General features: G+C 43.6%; 1 protein-coding gene across 1 annotated transcript; it reads right to left on the bottom strand.

The window, feature by feature from the left end:
• Window positions 1-261: 261 nt before the first annotated feature.
• rp1l1b (rp1 like 1b) lies at window positions 262-18,532 on the bottom strand. The gene is made up of 4 exons (XM_047338190.1): window positions 18,461-18,532; window positions 16,575-17,190; window positions 13,630-13,795; window positions 262-13,490 (listed from the first exon to the last, which is right to left on the bottom strand). Exons 2-4 carry the CDS (start codon window positions 17,043-17,045, stop codon window positions 262-264), a joined length of 13,866 nt encoding a protein of 4,621 aa, XP_047194146.1. The 5' UTR covers window positions 17,046-17,190; window positions 18,461-18,532.
• Between the last annotated feature and the right edge of the window lie 289 nt (window positions 18,533-18,821).

The following is an 18,821-nucleotide window of genomic DNA, read 5'->3' as shown; positions in this document are numbered from 1 at the left end:
TCATAGTTCATGAGAATAAAACCCCCATTTATTTGCATTGAACTATGCAAACCTGCTACATAAAGTATATACATTCAAGTTTTAAGATTTCTTTTTAGTGTATAATGTGTAGTTTTGCATGTGTTCAATCTCAAGAGTAGAAACGCTGGAACAAAGTGTTTGGATTTCTTGCAGACCCCTTGTCTCACTCCTGCACCTCACTCAGTTCATGTCAGTGGAGCATATGCAGAGTCACAGCCAACTTATGGTGAATTTCTTCTTCTAACTCTTTGACTTGAAGCTCGTGACTTCGTCTCGGTTGTTGGTTTCGGTCTCAGAATCTTCAACGTCAGCGTAAGCACCATCCTCGGATTCTGCCTTGACTTTCCCTAAAGTATCAAGTCGGAGAAAAGTGGTTGTTTCCTGAGCAGCACTGTTAGCTGCCTCTCGATCATTCGCCTTGCTCGGACCCAAATCTTGCTCTCTGTCAGTTTCTTCCTCTGATTCCTCCTCATCTTCCTCAGCCTCATCTTCTCCATCGGCTGACTCTCCCTGGTTTGCTCTCCAGTCTGGATTGGGTATCTCACTTTCCTCCTCCTCTTCTTCGAAGGCATGGACGCTGTCTTCATCATTATCTCCATTTGGCATGTTAGCACTTTCACACTGTGATATATTTGTCTGTCCGTCATTATCTTCGTCAACATCTTCCGCTGGTTCGTTTTCTTCATTCTTCTCTGATATTTCCTCCACATCCTCATCTGGCTTCAGCTCCACTACATCATCAGCTTCTTGATGCTCTGCAGCAATGTCACCTTCTTCTTGTGTTTGTTCGACTTCGTCAGGATTATTCTCTATAACCTCCTCATCTTCTTCTCCAGTAATTTGATGTCTGCCGTCAGATTCATCCTCAGTGTTGTCTGCGGTTTCTCCAACCTCAGAGGCACCGTCTGCTCCAGATTCTTCTCCGGCGTCACCTTCAGCAATCTCATTTCCCACTTCAGTTTCTCCCAAGTCTTCCTGTGCTGTTTCTCGTTCTTCAGTCTCATTTCCTGTTGTTGCAGCCTCTGTGTCATCTTCACCTCCAGACTCCTCTCCACTTCCAGCCGATCCCTCCCTTTCATTTTCAGCCTCTTCAGACTCCTCACCTTCTACTAGTTTCTCATCATCTTCTTCTTCACCTTGTTCTTCTTCTTTAACGATGTCTTCGGTGACACTGTTTTCTGCATTTGTTTGAGATGCTTCCGTCTCTTGAGGCTCTTCAGCCGATGCCTCTTCAACTTGTTCTGCATCACTTGAATTCTCATTTTCATCCGAAGCCACTTCATCCTCTTCTCCAGTCTTGTCTTCTCGTGCCGTTTCATCAACTGTTGAAGAATCCTCTTCTCTTTCGGTGTCTTGTGCATCTGTTGTTGCATCATTTACTGATTCATGATCATCCTCCTCCTCCTCCTCGCCGCTAGCAGCAGTTTCCTCCACATCTTCTGTTGTCCCTGCTTCTTCATTGTCACATTCATGATCAGTTGCATCTGCCTCATCTGCTGCATTTTCCTCTTCAGCTTCAGTGGCCACAGCAGCTTCTTCTTTCATTTCACCATCTTTTTCTCCTTCGGTATCATTTGCATCTGTTGTTGCATTGTTCGATTCATCAGCTTCCTCATCATCATGCTCTTCTACAAGTTCTTCTCCGTCTTTGCCAGCTTCAGCTGTGTTTTCAATTTCCTGTGAAGTCTCATCGGCCTTGTCCTCCTCTTCCTCCTTCTCCTCCTCCTCCTCCTCCTCGCCACTAGCAGCAGTTTCCTCCACATCTTCTGTTGTCCCTGCTTCCTCGTTGTCAGATTCATGATCGGTTGCGTCTGCCTCATCTGCTGCATTTTCCTCTTCAGCTTCAGTGTCCACAGCAGCTTCGTCTTTCATTTCACCATCTTTTTCTCCTTCGGTATCATTTGCATCTGTTGTTGCATTGTTCGATTCATCGTTCTCCTCCTCTGATTCCTCCTCTCTTGTAGATTCAGCATCAGCTTCAACATCATCACGCTCTTCTTCAAGTTCTTCCCCGTCTTTCTCAGCTTCAGCTGTGTTTTCCATTTCCTGTGAAGTCTCATCATTGCTTATGGAATCATCCTTGTCCTCCTCCTCCTCCTCCTCCTCCTCCTCCTCCTCCTCCTCCTCCTCCTCCTCCTCCTCCTCCTCCTCGCCACTAGCAGCAGTTTCCTCCACATGTTCTGTTGTCCCTGCTTCCTCATTGTCAGATTCATGATCAGTTGCATCTGCCTCATCTGCTGCATTTTCCTCTTCAGCTTCAGTGGCCACAGCAGCTTCTTCCTTCATTTCTTTTTCTCCTTCGGTATCATTTGCATCTGTTGTTGCATTGTTCGATTCATCGTTCTCCTCCTCTGATTCCTCCTCTCTTGTAGATTCAGCATCAGCTTCAACATCATCATGCTCTTCTTCAAGTTCTTCTCCGTCTTTGCCAGCTTCAGCTGTGCTATCAATTTCCTGTGAAGTCTCATCATCATCCTCCTCCTCCTCCTCCTCCTCGCCGCTTGCAGCAGTTTCCTCCACATCTTCTGTTGTCCCTGCTTCTTCGCTGTCAGATTCATGATCCGTTGCATCTTCCACATCTGCTGCATTTTCCTCTTCAGCTTCAGTGGCCACAGCAGTTCCTTCCTTAATTTCTTTTTCTCCTTCCGTATCATTTGCATCCGTTGTTGCATTGTTCGATTCATGATCGTCTGTGGCTGATTCATCGTTCTCTTCCTCTGATTCACTTTCAACTTTGGAGCTTTCCTCTCTTGCAGATTCAGCATCAGCTTCTGCATCATCCTGCTCTTCTTCAAGTTCTCCTGCATCTTCAGTTGTTTGGCCAGCTTCAGCTTCAATTTCCTGTGAAGTGTCGTCATCATTTGTGGGGGCATCCGTGCCCTCTGCAGAATCCTCTTCACTGCTGGCAGCAGTTTCCTCCACATCTTCTGTTGTCCCTGCTTCCTCAGTTGTATCTGCTACATCTGTTTCCTCTTCAGCTGCGGTGGTTTCGGCAGCTTCTTCTGCCATTTCATCTTGTTCTGCAGATATCTCATCTTCAGATGCTACTTTTTCAGCAGCGTCAGACTCATCTCCACTGGTGGCTGGAATCTCTTCTTCCTCCGCTGCATCATCATTGTCAGATTCGTGTACAGTTGTTGCTGCAACATCAGCCTCCTCTTCTGCGCTGTTATCCTCAGCTTCATCCTCACTTTTGACAGCACTATCTGTTTCAACAGCACTTTCATCTTCGGCAGCTGTTGCTTCATCATTGTCTGTAGCTTCATCTTCGTCGTTTGTGCCAGCAGTCTCTTGTCCATCATCAACTATCTCACCCTCAGTGGCCACATCTTTGCCGGTGTCATCTTCAGATGTTGCAGCCACATCAGACTCTTCTGCAGGATTTTCATCTTCGACCTCTGCGAGCTCTTCCTTTGATTCATCTTCACTTGTGACCTCTGCCTCTTTTTCTGTCGCCGACTCATCTTCAGTTGCTGCCTCTTCATCTGCTTCCTTTGAAATTTCGTCACCTGCAGCATCATTCTCGTCTGTGGTTTCATCGTCATTCGTGTTGGCGTCTCCGGCAGAATCTTCAACATCACTGGTGACAGGAGTCTCTTCTCCATCGTCAACCATCCCTGGTTCCACAGCTTCTTCTTTGTCAGACTCATTTTCACATGTGGCCGTTGCATGACTTTCTTCTGCTTGAATTTCATCTTCAGTAGTCTCTACCTTTGAATCATCTTCACTGGTGATTTCTTTTTCCACAGCCGGCTCATCTTCGGTTTCTGCATCTTCAGTTGGTTCTTTTGATAAATCACTAACAGCAGCTGTGTCACTGCTCTCATCTGCAGACTCATCTGCACTGGTGGAAGCAAACTTTTCTTCATCACTTTTTGTTTCCTCCTCCAAATCCTCATCTTTTTCCTCTCCTGCATTTTCGTCTTCGGCTGTGGTGGCTTCGGCAGCCTCTTCCTCAACTTCATCCTCACTTGTAGCAGCAATCTCCTTTTCTACCACAAGCTCGTCTTCTGATGATGCTTCTATAGTTGGTTCCTTTAGCAGATCATCATCCGTGGCTTCATTCTTATTCATCTCAGGATCATCATCACCACTAGTGGCAGCAGTCTCTTCCAAGTCTTCAACTGCCTCTTCCTCCACAGCCTCTTCTTTGTCAGATTCATGTTCGTCTGTTTCTGACACATTGGCTGCATCTTTATCTTCTGTTGTAAAGGCTTCAACAATCTCTTCATTTTCTTCGGCAGTCACGTCTTCAGTTTCTGCTTCATTGTTTTCATCTGCCGAACCGTGTTCACTTACGGACGCAAGATCTTCTGCATCATCACTCGCCCCCTCTTCCACGGACTCCTGTTTATCAGACTCATGTTCATTTGCGGATGCCACATCATCAGCTGCATTTTCATCTTCAGCCTCTTCTTTTAGTTCATCTTCACTGGTGGCAGCAACCTCCTCTTCATCGTCAGAGGTCACCTTTGCCTCATCTTTGTCAGATGCATGCTCAGCAGTCTCTTCTGTCGTAATTGGATCTTCAGCATTCTCATCAGCACCTTCATCTTCACCTGAGACAGCAATCTCGCTTTCTGCAGCCAACTCGTCTTCTCTTGTTTCCTCTTCGTCGGGTTCTTTTGATGATTCGTCAGCTGAGGCCGTGATACAGTTCTCATCTGCAGATTCGTGGGCTTTGTTGTCAGGGATCTCCTCTTCATCATCGACTATCCCCTCTTCAACAGCCTCATGCTCAGAAGTCTCCTCTGCTGCAGTCTTATCTTCAGCAGTCTCTTCAGTGCCATCATCTTCACCCGTGACAGCAGCGTTACTTTCTGCAGCCATCTCGTCTTCCATTGCTATCTCTTCATCTGGTACTTCTGATAATTCTTCAGCTGTGGCTGTCTCACATTTCTCATCTGCAGATTCCTGAGTTTCAGTGGCAGGATCTTCTTCTTCATCATCGAGTGCCCCTTCTTCCACAGCCTCATCTTCGTCAGATGCATGCTCCACTGCAATTTTATCTCCAGTGGTCTCATCAGTGCCGTCATCTTCTCCTGCGACAGGAATCTCACTTTCTGCAGCCATGTCGTCTTCCAGTGTTTCCTCTTCGTCTGGTTCTTTTGTGAATTCGTCATTGTTCTCATCTACAGATTCATGTGTTGTGATGGCAGGGATCTCCTCATCATCGATGGTCCCCTCATCTTTAGCCTCATGTTCACTTGTAGCAGCTGCGGTGATCTCTGCTGCATATTCATCTTGAGCTGTAGTGGCGTCCACAGTCTCCTCTTGAAGTTCATCTTCATTAATGTCAGCAATCTCATCTTTAGATAATGATCCTTTTGCTGATTCATGGGCTGAGGCTGTGTCGTCGTTCATATCTGCAGATTCTTTGTCGGACTGGTGTTCAGACACATTTTCACCTGACTGGTGACACACGTGATCAGGTTCTTCCTCTTCTGCAACTGCAAGGTCTTCTTTGGCGTCAAGGAGTGCTTCATCCCCCTCCACTTCTCTTATAGCTTTGGCAATAACATTTTCTACAAGCGTCTGTGCTTCCTTTGAGTCAGTATCATAATCAGAGTGATTCGCACAGTTGATTGCCTGTTTGTTGCCAGGAGCATTGTTCTTCATCCCCAGAATCCTCTTCAGATCAAAGTCCATGAGAACAGGTGCGATATTCATGACTTCTGCAGGAAGTGGTGGCCTTAATGTTGTTTTTTTCTGAATGCACGTTTCACATGGACATTGATCATCACTCTCACTGCGCTGGTCACTGTACGATGTGCCTGTTGCTGAATCATCGCTTCTTTCTGCTTGCTGATCAACCGATTGTTTGAGCATAATCTTCAGCCTCCGTCTTCTCTCTTCCGCTTGTGTTGTCGAAGTACGTGACCTCGCCTCCTTAGGAGGTCTCGGCCGGCCTGCTCGACCTTGGATTTTTCTCAATTCTCTGTCTATACTGCTTTGGATTCTTCTTTGGACCTCTGTTCTAAGTTCGCTTATCATCATGTCAAGCTGTGCATTATCATCCAAGTTCCATCGGACTTTGAACTCTCTCATTGCATTGATATAATGCATCATGAACTGCTTCTCTATTCTATTTAATAAGGTCAGAACCCAAACAGGATCAGGGTCTTGAGAAAACCTCTTGGCTAACTCTGCTCTCTCCGTGAGGGGAGGACTACCAGAACTGGTGTCCTCTCGACAATCTGTTTCAGCTTCCTCAGGAACTTTTGGGCCACTGCTGTCATTTCCCGAACTCTTGCTTGAGGAGGGTGGTGTTTCAGGTAGTTCTCTTGGACTATCGTTATTTCTAATTGTGTCATCTGTTTCTGGATCGTCGTCCTTTGGTTTTTCCTCATATATTCCCTCTACGTCTCCCTCGGGTGTACTTTGTGGACATTTGTCTGCTTCCCCTTCACCGACTTCTTGTACTTTCCTTGCATTCGCACCGTCGCTACTCTTCCCAGAGCCCGTGGAGCCACTGTTGACATCCACGCCAGAGGAAGACGTATGATTGAACTCGTCATCCACAGAATGGTGGTCATCCTTCTTTGAAATATCTTCACTTTCTGGAGGATCACAAAGCCAAAGAGACTTAAGAATATTCATCAGCTCTTGGTATTGTAGATTCTTTTCATTTGCATGCTTTGGATCGTAGTCGATTAACTGTAACTTCACAAGGCAATCCAGAAGACCTTTGGCTGAAGTGCTCAGTTTGCGTCCGTACACTGGAGAAACTTCCGGTAAGCTGTTACATCTGTTGAGCTTTGGACTCAAAAGTACTTTCATCACCTGTACAGAAGAGTGGAATATTTTCGAGGCATCTTCACTTTGAGTGCAGTTCGTATTTGCATTTGGTGCCTCCGTGCTTGTTTGGCAGTCGTTTTTCATCCCTTCATTTGCATCGTTTGCATTCTCAGCCACGGAGTGATTATTGCTTTCACTATCCTCTATTCCGTTGATTCCCTCTGTGACACATTTCTGTCCATCACAGTCCTCACTTAGTTCCTCCATGTCATACATATCTCCATCTGTAGTTATTGATTTCAGCCATTCGTTGACGACCTGAGTCGGGGATGCATTTGGAAGGCTAGATGGCACCAGATCAAACTCATCGCTATCTGCGTTCTTCGGTCTGCCTTTGCTGCTTTTGTCACTTCTGTTGTCTGTGACACTCTTGGTACCAAAGGATTCTTTCTCTGGATGTTTGTTTCCATTGGATTTGTGTTCACTCTGACATGCGATAGGAGTTTTTGTGTCTGCCCTGCTTGACTTGCTTTTCTTAGATTGGCGACTCCTTTTATCGATTGTGTCTTGTTTTTCTTCCTCGTGAAAACCAGATGTACTCTTGTTTTCAGGATTTACAGCGTCCTCTTCAGGAACATCACCAGCTGTTGACATGTCCACTTCCTCTTTATTTTCATCATCTTCACCAGATCTTTGAGATTTCTTGGACAGATTTGACTTGACAGATAAAGAACTGTGGGTCCGACTTTTATCTTGTCTGACTTCAGATGTTGTTGAAATTTTTGAACGTGCTGAAACCCTTGACTTGGATGTGCTTAACTTTTCGGATTGATTCGATTTTCTAGACACAGGGCTGAGTGTTCTGTCCTCCTTTTCACTAGTATTTTCATCAGCGGTCACATCAGAGGCTCTGGATTTTCTTGATCTCACAGACAAAGCTGTCTTCTCTGACGTGGCACTCGAAGCTCTCTCCGATTTCTCTTCGACATTTTCTTCATTGGGAACATCAGGACTCTCAGCGGGGAGTAATTTGTTTGACTTTGAAGAATTATTAGATTTTGCTGATTTAGTTGACATGGCAGTATTTGTTCTTTCCTCAGCCTCTTCATCTTGTCTGGTCCTTTCACTGGAGGTCATGTTGGACATGTTGGACTTAATGGTTCTTGCAGAAATGTTTGACTTCATTGACAAAACACTTGGTGTCCTCTCTTTGGTGTGCGTTTCGGCTGCCTGTTCAGAAATGTTTGATTTCCTGGACCTCATAGACAGATCAGACCTTGATGATTTGATTGACATTGAACTTTCTGTTCCCTCGTCAGTGTCTTCGCAATCAGCCGCAGTTTTCTCAGCTGATATTTCGGGGGATTTATTTTCAGGGCTGTCGTCTTCGGTAGCACCATCTTCAGGAGGAACCTCAGAAGCTTTGGATTTCTTTGATGTGGCTGAAATGTTGGACTGTTTTGACTTTGCTGATTTGATGGAGTTATTGCTTGGAGCTCGCTCCATATTCTCCTCATGATTTTCTTCCCCTGGAGCGTTAGACGCTTTCGAGTTTCCAGACTTTGACTTGCTTGAAATATCGGACCGTGTTGATTTCACAGATCTGGCTGATTTAGTTGACACGGTACTTGCTGGTCTTTTCACAGTTTGCTCATCATTTGCACGATGTTCTTCTTCACATGCAGCACTTCTTGATGATACTGTTATATTTGATTTGACTGACATTTCGCTGGACGACCTCTCCTCACTTTCTTTGGCATTTTCTTCCTCATGATTGTCAGTGGAATCCAGACAAGCTTTTGCAGGTTTCACCGAAGTGTTTGACTTTGCTGACATTGCACTTTTGGCTCGCTTGACAATTTTTTCAGCATTATCAATGTTTTCTTTGAAAGTCACAGATTTCATAGTAATATTTGATCTGACCGACCTAGATGACAAGCAACTTGATCTTACAGACATGGCCGACTGTGTGGATATATCTGACATTGCGCTCTGTGGTCTCACTTGACTATCGTCTTCACTACTCACTTCATCAGAGTGACCAGAACTTTTGTCAGAACAAACTTCAGAGGCTTTTGCTTTTGCTGAAGCATTTGACTTTGCTGATTTAGCGCTAGGGGCTCTCTCAGTGGATGTAGCTGTGTCATCAACAGTAACACAAGAGGTGTGTGACTTAATCGATCTCTCGGATAAATGTGACTGAACTGATTTCGCTGACATGCTGCTTTCGGAAGCTTTTGATTTCTTCGATTTATTAGAAATATTGGACCTTGCCGATTTGACTGACATATTGCTTGAAGCTCTCTCGACTTGATCAGAATCAGGAGCGTTTTCTAATTTTACAGAAATAATTGACTTTGCAGACATTACACTCTCTGCTCTGTTCTGAACTTTTTCCTCATCATTGATCCCATCAGGAGTATTTTTATCAGGATCTTTAGAAGCATTCGATGTCATAGATACTGTAGAATTGTCAGCTGGAACATCAGCTGAGCGTTTTGACCTACTTGATCTTGCAGAAACATTTGACTTGACTGAATGAATTGACATGGAGCTCACTGATCTGCTTTTATTGGGCTTGTCTTCATTTACCTCTTCAGGAGTATCTGTATTGTTGTCAGAGGGAATGTCCGAGGCTTTTGATTGCTTGGATACTCCTGAAACATTTGACTTTGCAGACTTTGCAGATCTGACGGACATATTAGTTGGAGCTCGCTCTTCGTGATCAGATGTATTTTCTTCCGGTGGACCTTCCTGTGCTTTGGACTTGTTGGATTTGTTAGAAACACTTGACTTTACAGATTTAGCTGACATTGCACTCTGTGCTCTTTCTTGAGTTTCCTCTTCACCATCTTCTTCATCAGGACTGCCATTAGTTTGGGCAGAATGAACTTCAGAAGCATTTGATTTGACAGATTTTGAGGTAGCATGTGACTTTGCTGACTTAACCGACAAAGCACTTTGTGTTGATAAGACTGACATGCTGCTTGCTGTTCTTTCTTCCGTTTGCTCTTTGTCAGTTTCCTCATCAGATTGTTCTTTAGCGGGAGCATCGGTAGAACATTTAGACTTATTTGATCGAGAAGAAATATGCGACTGGGCTGACATTGAGCTAACTGCCCTCCCCTCACTGTCCCCTTCCACAGTTACCTCTTCAGTTTGGTCAACACCATCTTCCAAAGGAACTTGAGAAACAGTTGATCTTTTAGATGTCGCAGAAACATTAGACTTTGCTGATTTCATTGATTTAACAGAAATATTGCTTGGAGCTCTCTCTTCAGCTGGGCCATCCTGTTCGTTAGACATTGTGGATTTGGCTGACATTGCACTCTTTGCTCTGTCTTGAGGTTCCTCTTCATCGTCTTCATCATCAGGCATGCCATTAGTTATGGCAGAATGAGCTCCAGAAGCAGTTGATTTCATAGACTTCGTGGACGCATGTGACTTTGCAGATTTCGCTGACTTGCTGGAAACATGTGACCGGTTTGATTTGGCTGACATGCTGCTTGCTGCTCTTTCTTCAGTTTCCTCTTCTTCTTCAGCTGGACCTCGAGCAGAACTTTTTGAACGACTTGATCTTGCAGAAATGCACGACTGAGCTGACCGGACTGACACTGAGCTTGTCGCTCTCTCTTCCGCCTCCTCAGTTTCTTCGGAGACCTCGCCACAGTTTTCGGAAGGTGCTGCAGAACCTCTAGATTTCTTGGACCTTGCCGAAGCATTCGACTTTGCAGATTTAACAGATGTAGTTGACAGATTGCTCGGAGCCCTTTCTCCGTGCTCTGCATCATCTGCAGCCTTATCTCCGGCTGAAACATCACTGGGCTTCGACATGTTGGATTTGGCAGAAGTATTTGACCGTGTTGATTTGGCAGATTTGACCGACACATTTGACTTTGCTGATTTCACTGACAGGGCACTAGGTACTCTTTCTTCCTCATCCTCTCTACCTGAACCGTTTGATCTCGCTGAAATGTTTGACTTGGCTGATTTATCTGACATGCAGCTTGGTGATCTCTCAGTAGTTTCATGTGCAGCATCCCCTTCATCACAAACATCACCATTACATTTGGGAAGAGCCTGACTAGCTTTTGATTTTTTAGATGCTGCAGAGACATTTGACTTTGTTGATTTTGCCGACATCGCGCTTGTTGCTCTTCTTGTTTCCTCAGACTGATGTTTGGAGGCGTTTGACTTGATTGACATTGCAGACGATTTTGACTTGACTGATATTTCTGAACCGGCACAGGATGCTCTCTCCTCAGCATCATCACTTTCCTCAGCTGAAACACAGGAGCTTGGTCTTTCCTCTGCCTCATTGTTGCAGCTTGATGCACTTTCTTCGCTTTGCTCTACATCATTTTCTTCCTCAGGATCACTTTCTTTATCAGGAACTTTAGAAGATTTAGATTTGCAAGATTTTGCAGAAATGTTTGACTTCGCTGATTTTGCTGACTTGACTGACATTGTGCTTTGTGGTCTTCCTTCAGATACATTAGACTTAGCTGACATTGCACTAGTCGCTCTCACCGGGGGTTCATCTACATCCTCAGTATTTACTTCACTCATGTCCTCGCAGCCCTTTGACTTTCTAGATGCTGCAGATACATTTGACTTGACAGACCTCGCAGACGTTGCACTCGGCGCCCTCTCACTTCCCTCATTTTGAGCAGACACTGTGGATTTTTCAGATGTATTTGACCTTTCTGACATGCTGCTTTGGGCTCTGTGCTCATTTTCCTCTGAATTTACGTCTTCTTGTTCATCTGCATTTTTAAGACTTTCAGAGGTTCTAGATTTTCGGGACCTTGCCGATGCATTTGACTTCATGGATTTTACGGACATTGTACTTGGAGCTCTCTCCACGCTGTCCGCTTCCTCCTCCTCTTCGTCAGCTTTATTCGAGGACACACTAGGTGTTCTTCCATCTGCATTTTGCTCTTCCTCAGCATTTTGTTGAGCCTCTATTTCAGAGTGTTCAGATGTTTCTTCATCTTTGGGCTCAGATGCTTTCGAACGTGTAGATCTTGCCGAGGTATTTGATTTAGCTGACATGACACTTGGCACTCTGTCTTCATCTCCAAGATCCTCTTCAGCTTCCTCTTCTTCCTCAAGATTTTCATCATCATCTTTAGGTGGAGCTTCAGAAGTTTTAGATTTTGCAGAAACATTTGACTTCACTGACATTGCGCTTTGGGCTCTCTGTTCAGTTTCGTTCTCATTTTCTTCAGCTGTATTCTGAACGCTCTCCTCTGCAGATTCTTCTAATTTTGATTCAGCAGATTCCTCCTCCTCATGTTCTTCATCTGGTACAGGAGAGACTCCTGATCTCTTTGATTCATTTGAAGCTTTTGATTTGGAAGACATGGAACTCAATGCTCTTTCATCATCAGCAACCTCCTCTGATTTACATTCTTCATCTGCCACCTCTGACTGCAGTGATTTTTCAGACTTAGAGGATTTTACGGAAATGCTACTCGAAGGTCTTGCTCGTGTTTCTGTGTCATCGTGAGATTTGGACTTTGTTGAGGCATTCGATTGAACTGACATGGCACTTGTGGATCTTTTCTCCGCTACATCCTCTGACTCTGTACTCTGTTTGTCTTCAGACTTATTTGATTTAACAGACATGGCACTTGACTGATCTCTTTGCGTCTCACCTTCTTCCTCATCCTGGGCCTTGGTTTGTCCTTTTGTATCATTCTCTGATACTCCGCAATGACAAGTGTGTAAGGTTTTTGAGTTCCCTGATTTGTGAGAGGTCACTGATGAATTGGATGATAACTGCTGCGTTGGTGAGCCTTTATCTGACCCTGCAGCCTCAGTGGTCTCATCCATTGCAACTTTACTATTCTGAGAAGATCCTCTTGATGCACTTTGTGGGACATCATCAACCTCATCGTTTTCAGCCTCCTCGTGGTCTGTTAGTATTTGTGAAGAAGCACTAGGGGCAGATCCTGCTCGATCTTCTTGCTCTGAGGATTTGACCTGATCATTTGGGGAACCGTCAGCACACTCGTCACAGTTGTCTAATGTGGAGGATTGCACATTGCACTTTGGTGAGCAAGTGCCACTCCTGATGGTGCAGTACTCTACAGTTTCAGCTGCTTCAACGGTCTGGGTTTCCACCACTTGCTCTGCATGGTCCTCACTTGATCTAGACATAGTTTGCCTTTCAACCACCGTCTTTCTAGAGACCATCGTATGCGAGGATGCACTGGAGCTGGATGTTCGAATGCAGCGACCTGCTGGGATATTATTCCAGATGTCATAATCCTGACAGTGACTGTAGCAGTGAGTACATTGAGGTTCCTCTGCATGTCTCTGGTAACGCCTGGTGATGTAACCCTCATCTTGCTCAACAGCAGAGAGGTTTTCCGACTCTGAATAGCTTCTATCACTAACGTGTGCAAAATGTGAGTTATTGAGCCCTTGGAGCAGCTCAGACGCCCTGCCTGGCTTCTTTTTTACATGTGTTGACCAATGTAGTGTTTCGTCATTTTGGAGTCGGAAGCGCACTTTCATTTCCATAGACAAACTCCCGTCTTTATTGACGCGAACCTGTTTCTCTATATCGTCATGTCTCAGTCCATCACCGGTGGGGGGGCAGGAATCCATATTGTCTGGAGAATTAGTTCCATTTGGTAACGACTTTTCAGACGACACAGAGTGGCCGTTGGATCTGTTGTCAGATTCCAGGTTTGAATTGGTGACACTTGTCTTTGTTGGTCCTTGATTTGTCATTTAGTAAATGAAGGACAGGAATAGAGACAGAAAAAATACATAGAAACATAGAATTAGATGTCTTGTATTAGTATCGAGGAAATGTGTCAAAAAAGCTAAATCTTTTAAAGTAATCTTTTCTCCTACCCTCGTGTCCTTCAGTGCAGCCATGGGAGCCTGACTTCCCACTCAATTTCGGAAGTTTGTCATCAGATGTTTTCCTAAAATTCTCCATGATGGAAGGATGAGAAGGCTCACGTCCCACACAGACAAGGACGCTGGGGCACTGAATGAGACTCTGAACATTGTCGATCTGAAACAGAAGAACAGAAGAGTGGGTCTGTTTACTGAATGAACGGTAACAGTCTGAATGGTTACACACACGTTTGATTTGAAGCAGTTTGCATTAAATACCTTTGACGTGACATAAATTGAAGCAGTTTAGGGATTTTAAAAGGAAGATTGACGGCTGATATTGTTTTGATATAAACCCAACCTTTCACTATTTTTTCAGTTTTTATAAAGTTTTTCTTACAAAGACACTGCTACACTAACTTTTGAAAAATTACTTGTCAGCCTATCTGGGCGCAGTAGGTGGGAGCAAAAAGGATACAGAACAGTAAGGAAGTAAAAGAAACACCTACTATTTGCAATGTTCCTCATTATACAGGAGGTCTATTTTTCATGTCTTTCCTCAAAGGTGGACATTTGCCACCATATAGCTGAGTGCATATTTATGAAACTTGTCATACTGAGGATTAAATGCAGTATTGGTAAGGTGCCTGTCTTTCATGGTTTGAGCTTCTGTTGCCACTTTCTCACATCTCAAGAACTTCTTGAGATATCGGCAATTTCTTCAATTTTGGTGCAGACGTTCATTTGGAGTCATGGATGAACTGATGAAAATCTGGTGGTCAACGTTCAAGGTCACTGTCTTCTTACAAAACACGTTTTTTGGCCTTGTGAACACCCACATCTCAGAGAATTCTTTTGAATTTGGCACAAATGTTCACTTAGACTCACAGATTAACTGATTAGATTTTGGTGGGCAAAGGATAAGGATACAGTGGCCTCACAAAATATGTTTTTGGTCTCTTGAACTTGATATCTCAAGTCTGCCTTTAGGGAATTTCGTCATATTTCGGCCAGTTGTCTATTGGACCTTAAAGATTAATAGATTAGATTTCAGTGGTCAAAGGTCACAGTGACCTCATATTTTTGCGAATGCACCTGGAGGGACTGAAACTGCACCGGTTGGCAGATGAATACAACACAAGGCTGTAATTCCAGTTTAAAACTCAAATAACATCCATTATAATATGTTTTATATGTCTAATAATCAACTTTCAGTCTGTTGTTTCTCTTCCCAAAATAAAGCACTAACATACAAGGAACATGTGACATGTAGCCAGTATGTTCAAGGTATGGTCGAGGTATTGTCTCCTCATTTGTGCTGTTGAGGGCTCTAAATCCCTGATGAGGAAGGCTCTGAGTCAAGCAGTGAGTCAGGACAAGATAATCCAGGATGATCTCTCTGCAACTTCATCAGATGACGGCGCATTCTTTCTGCATTGTCACAAGCAGGAGCGGCGGGTATTGCTCAGTGCTAAAACAAGCTTGCAAGCTTGAATGTGTAAAATTTGTTGACTCAACGTGACAGCCGGGCAAACGCTGTGGTCTGAAAATTGTAACACAGCATAATCACGTTGCTTTATTTTTGCTTTAGGACAACTCCTACTCTTACAATATATATAATACAACAGCAACACAAAGTCTCTCTTAAGGTTATTAACGAAAGTGGATTACTGACATCATGCAGGTGGGAAACGAGTCTCTTTCAATGATCCTGCTGTCCTACTGTCCGTGTGTGTACTGACTTGTTTCCTTAAAATCTCCAAACATTGGCCTAATAAAAGTATCTCTGTATTTCGACTGAAACTCTAATAAAATAATATACTGTATCTTTACTGTGGGTGATTTTTACATTTTCAGACACTTTAAAAGGACACAGTTTAATATTATTACACTTTTTATGTCAAAAATTGATTGTTGGACATGTAGTTTTTTTATTCTATATATTAGAATTACAAGAAAGCATAGATAATCAAACATTAAACCAATATTTATGTATAATTTCTAACTTTATTCTATATGTGGTTTAGTAGTAAGAGTGTATAGGGCAAAATTGTATAAAATACTGCTATTTCTTTTTATTTTATTTATGTTAGTATGTGACACTTAACTAGAACACTAGTTTTTTCTTCTGACAGCTCTGAAACACATACAGAGTCAAATATTGAGAGTTTTGTTGATGTGATTTCGCCGTTGAGCGTTCGGTTTTGATGACGGTGCAGTTTTGAATTTTAAATCCACTGTTGCTAAAGGCAGATGAATGGCTTCACCGTGGGCTTTGTGTGACCACGGTGAAGATAATGAATTACCACAGTGGAAGACACATTTCTGAGACACCTCTGGTATCAAAGCAGGAGACTGGAGTTTCAACGTTGACCTGTTTCTCCTCCCTCAAAAATAGCTCTGATTTGACCAAGATTAATGGGATTCTGAGAGTATGTGTGTGTGTGTGTGAGAGGGAATATCCCTGTTTTATTCCCTCATGCACACACTCAAAATATTTGTCCCACTAGATTTACATTATAACAAAGTACCAAGTGGAAACTAAATGAAAAATGTGTATGTATGAGTATATTTTTTGCGTACATGTCTCAAGATGGCGTAGAAAACAGAAATTCCAGCAATGCTTTTGCACAGTTTTTAAAAATATGGTAACAGTAATCTATAAAAATACTTGAAAGTAACATACTTTTTAGGGTATTCTACTGCTAAATTATTTAGACAAACGGAACTCATAGTACTACTGTTCATTTCAGGTTCATCCTTCCTTTTCAGCTCATTAAACCACAAGGGAAGGTTTAAACTTCCCCTCTGAAAAAGAAGTTTCCTTTAGTTTACTGAATAAAATGTCATACAACCACAGCACTCCCAAACTCTGCAGGAAGAGAACATCAAAGTAAAAACAACACGCCAACATATCTTTATATAGTACTACTAGTTCCGGGTGTGAATGACCTCACCTTGCGGCCCTCCGGAGTGTAGAGCTTCCTGATGTGGTACTGCATGAGCTCAGAAACTTCCTCTAAGAAAAGCCCGAAGCTGCGTATACTCCTGTGGTGCAACGCGATGGTCTTCCTGACGGAGGGGTCGCTGTTCTTCACCAGTATCAGCCTCTTATTGTACCTGTGATGATGAATATGTCGGCCACGGCCTGAATGCGCCTCATCGGGCCTGGCTGGCCTCCCGAGGCCACACCGGTGTGCGTGGTGGTGATGCAGCGAGTGAGTTTGATACAAAGGTAAAACCTGCGTCTCTAGTGCCTCCAGGGCCTGGGCGTGTCTGTATTCAGAGCAAAGACAGCACACTTCCAGAGGTTCATGGTGGGCCACCATGCCATGTTGGGGGATCCTGGGGAGGCGGGTGCCCGACTTGTGGGAGCCTTCGCCTCCGACAGCGTTGAAGCACTGATAGCTGCGTTTGTGGGAGGACATCGTGAGAGGAAGCGGCTCTGCTCTCGACGAAGGATCTCACGTCAGCAGACGTAGGGGGAGGTGACAGGAGGTGGTCATGTTTCTCCTGGGCTGCCTAGGAGATGGTGGTGCACCGCACATCTGCATGGCTCCCATTCATCCCAGGCTGAAAGAAGGAAAAGAACAGAAAAGAAGGAGAAAGTTGTTACCTGGTGATATTCCAGCACAATTGATCGCTTAAATGTTTTAACTAGAAGGAGGTTCTGAGAGCGCATACATCCGACTGGCTGATCTCTCTCCAGATGGCTCTCTCCAGACTGTGGCGGCCTGCCATATGGTCATTTGTCCTGCTACAGTTTCATAACTAGACGCATACCTCCGCCAAGGCCCAACAGTCACCTTGAATTCAATCAAGCTGGACCAAATTTCACACACTCGTAGATATCAGTTGCGTAAATGTGCCTGATCTTTTTTCTCATGAAGATCCATTCATTATTCCCTAGTAAAATGTTTAAAATATTAAAAACGCCCTATATCGCTATGTGTAAGACAATGAAATCCTGGATCTGCCCCCTGATCCGGATCCACGCCTAAATTTAAAGCGTTCTTCCCTGACTCCACCACATCCTTCCACCGAGTTTCCTTGAAATCCGTTTGATTGTTTCTGTGTAATCTTGCTCAAAAACCTACAAACCAACAAACATAACTTCCTCGGCGTTTTGAATGCAAAAGAAACAAAAAAAACGTGTTGAAAATGGCCTCTTTCTCCTCGTGCAACTTTATCCTTGGCTAACCTGTGCAGACGATCAACTTTAATTTAGATTTTATGCCCATTTTAGCTTTTCCTGGTAGCTCAGCGTGGCACCTGGGCTTCTTTTCTAAAGAACTTAAGTCTGAAGTAGCACCATAACATGTTTGATCTGGGCTGACATAAGGCTTCTCTGAAAAAGAACATCCAACAGACTCCTTTAAGGCTGTGGGTGTAATCAGTAGTGTCTAGTGCATGGGTTGGCAGTTTTATTCTTCTAATTCCACTAATCAGTTACATCCTCAGATAAATTCAAATTCTTATCCTACTACCTAAATGCTTATGGGTAATTATTTTACTGGGATTATGTCAGACACTTGCAAATTCAAATACATTTTTTTGATACAATTTCTATTTTCTTTCTAAAAACACATTTATGAATAGTTTCAGTTTAGCCGTACGGACAAAAATATCCAGTCCAACAATAATCTTCATTTTTACAGCTGTTAAAATCAGCATGTTTAGGAAGAGAGGCATGTGACACGGTTATTACATGTGTACTGACTGCGGTGAGGATCAAGAAGTAAATGGAGACAGGGATAATGAGGATAAGGCCCCAAATAAATCCTCCAAGTGACTTTAAATAACGAGCTTAAGTCCCTGCTGTGGCTGCGAAAGTGGACATTACCTCAGCGCTTGTGGCTGTCACTGGAGAAAACGAATCCTTGGCCAGTTTGTTTTATCTATTCCTGCAGTCAATAATGCAGGGATTACCTACGAAAAAACAGAAATATCTGCAATAAGCATGATGTATTCTTACTGAAACAATGCGAGGAGGTAAGGGAGAATTCATTGTGGCTTGATGAAGCACAAGCAGAAATAGGCCAAGCTTGACTGACACCTATACAGAACAGGTTTGGCTGTTTTCCTTGTTGTTGTATTAAAAATATTGTCGCCACGCAGGAAGTATTTTTTTAGCTGAACATTTTCGACGCCGCAAATATGTAAGTGATTGATCATTACACGTATTCTTCTATGTCATGCTGCCA

The sequence above is a fragment of the Hippoglossus stenolepis genome, chromosome 20, assembly GCF_022539355.2.
Source record: "Hippoglossus stenolepis isolate QCI-W04-F060 chromosome 20, HSTE1.2, whole genome shotgun sequence".
Taxonomy (NCBI): domain Eukaryota; kingdom Metazoa; phylum Chordata; class Actinopteri; order Pleuronectiformes; family Pleuronectidae; genus Hippoglossus; species Hippoglossus stenolepis.
The sequence above is the reverse complement of the archived record's forward strand: the minus strand, read 5'-3'. Positions and strand labels throughout refer to the sequence as shown.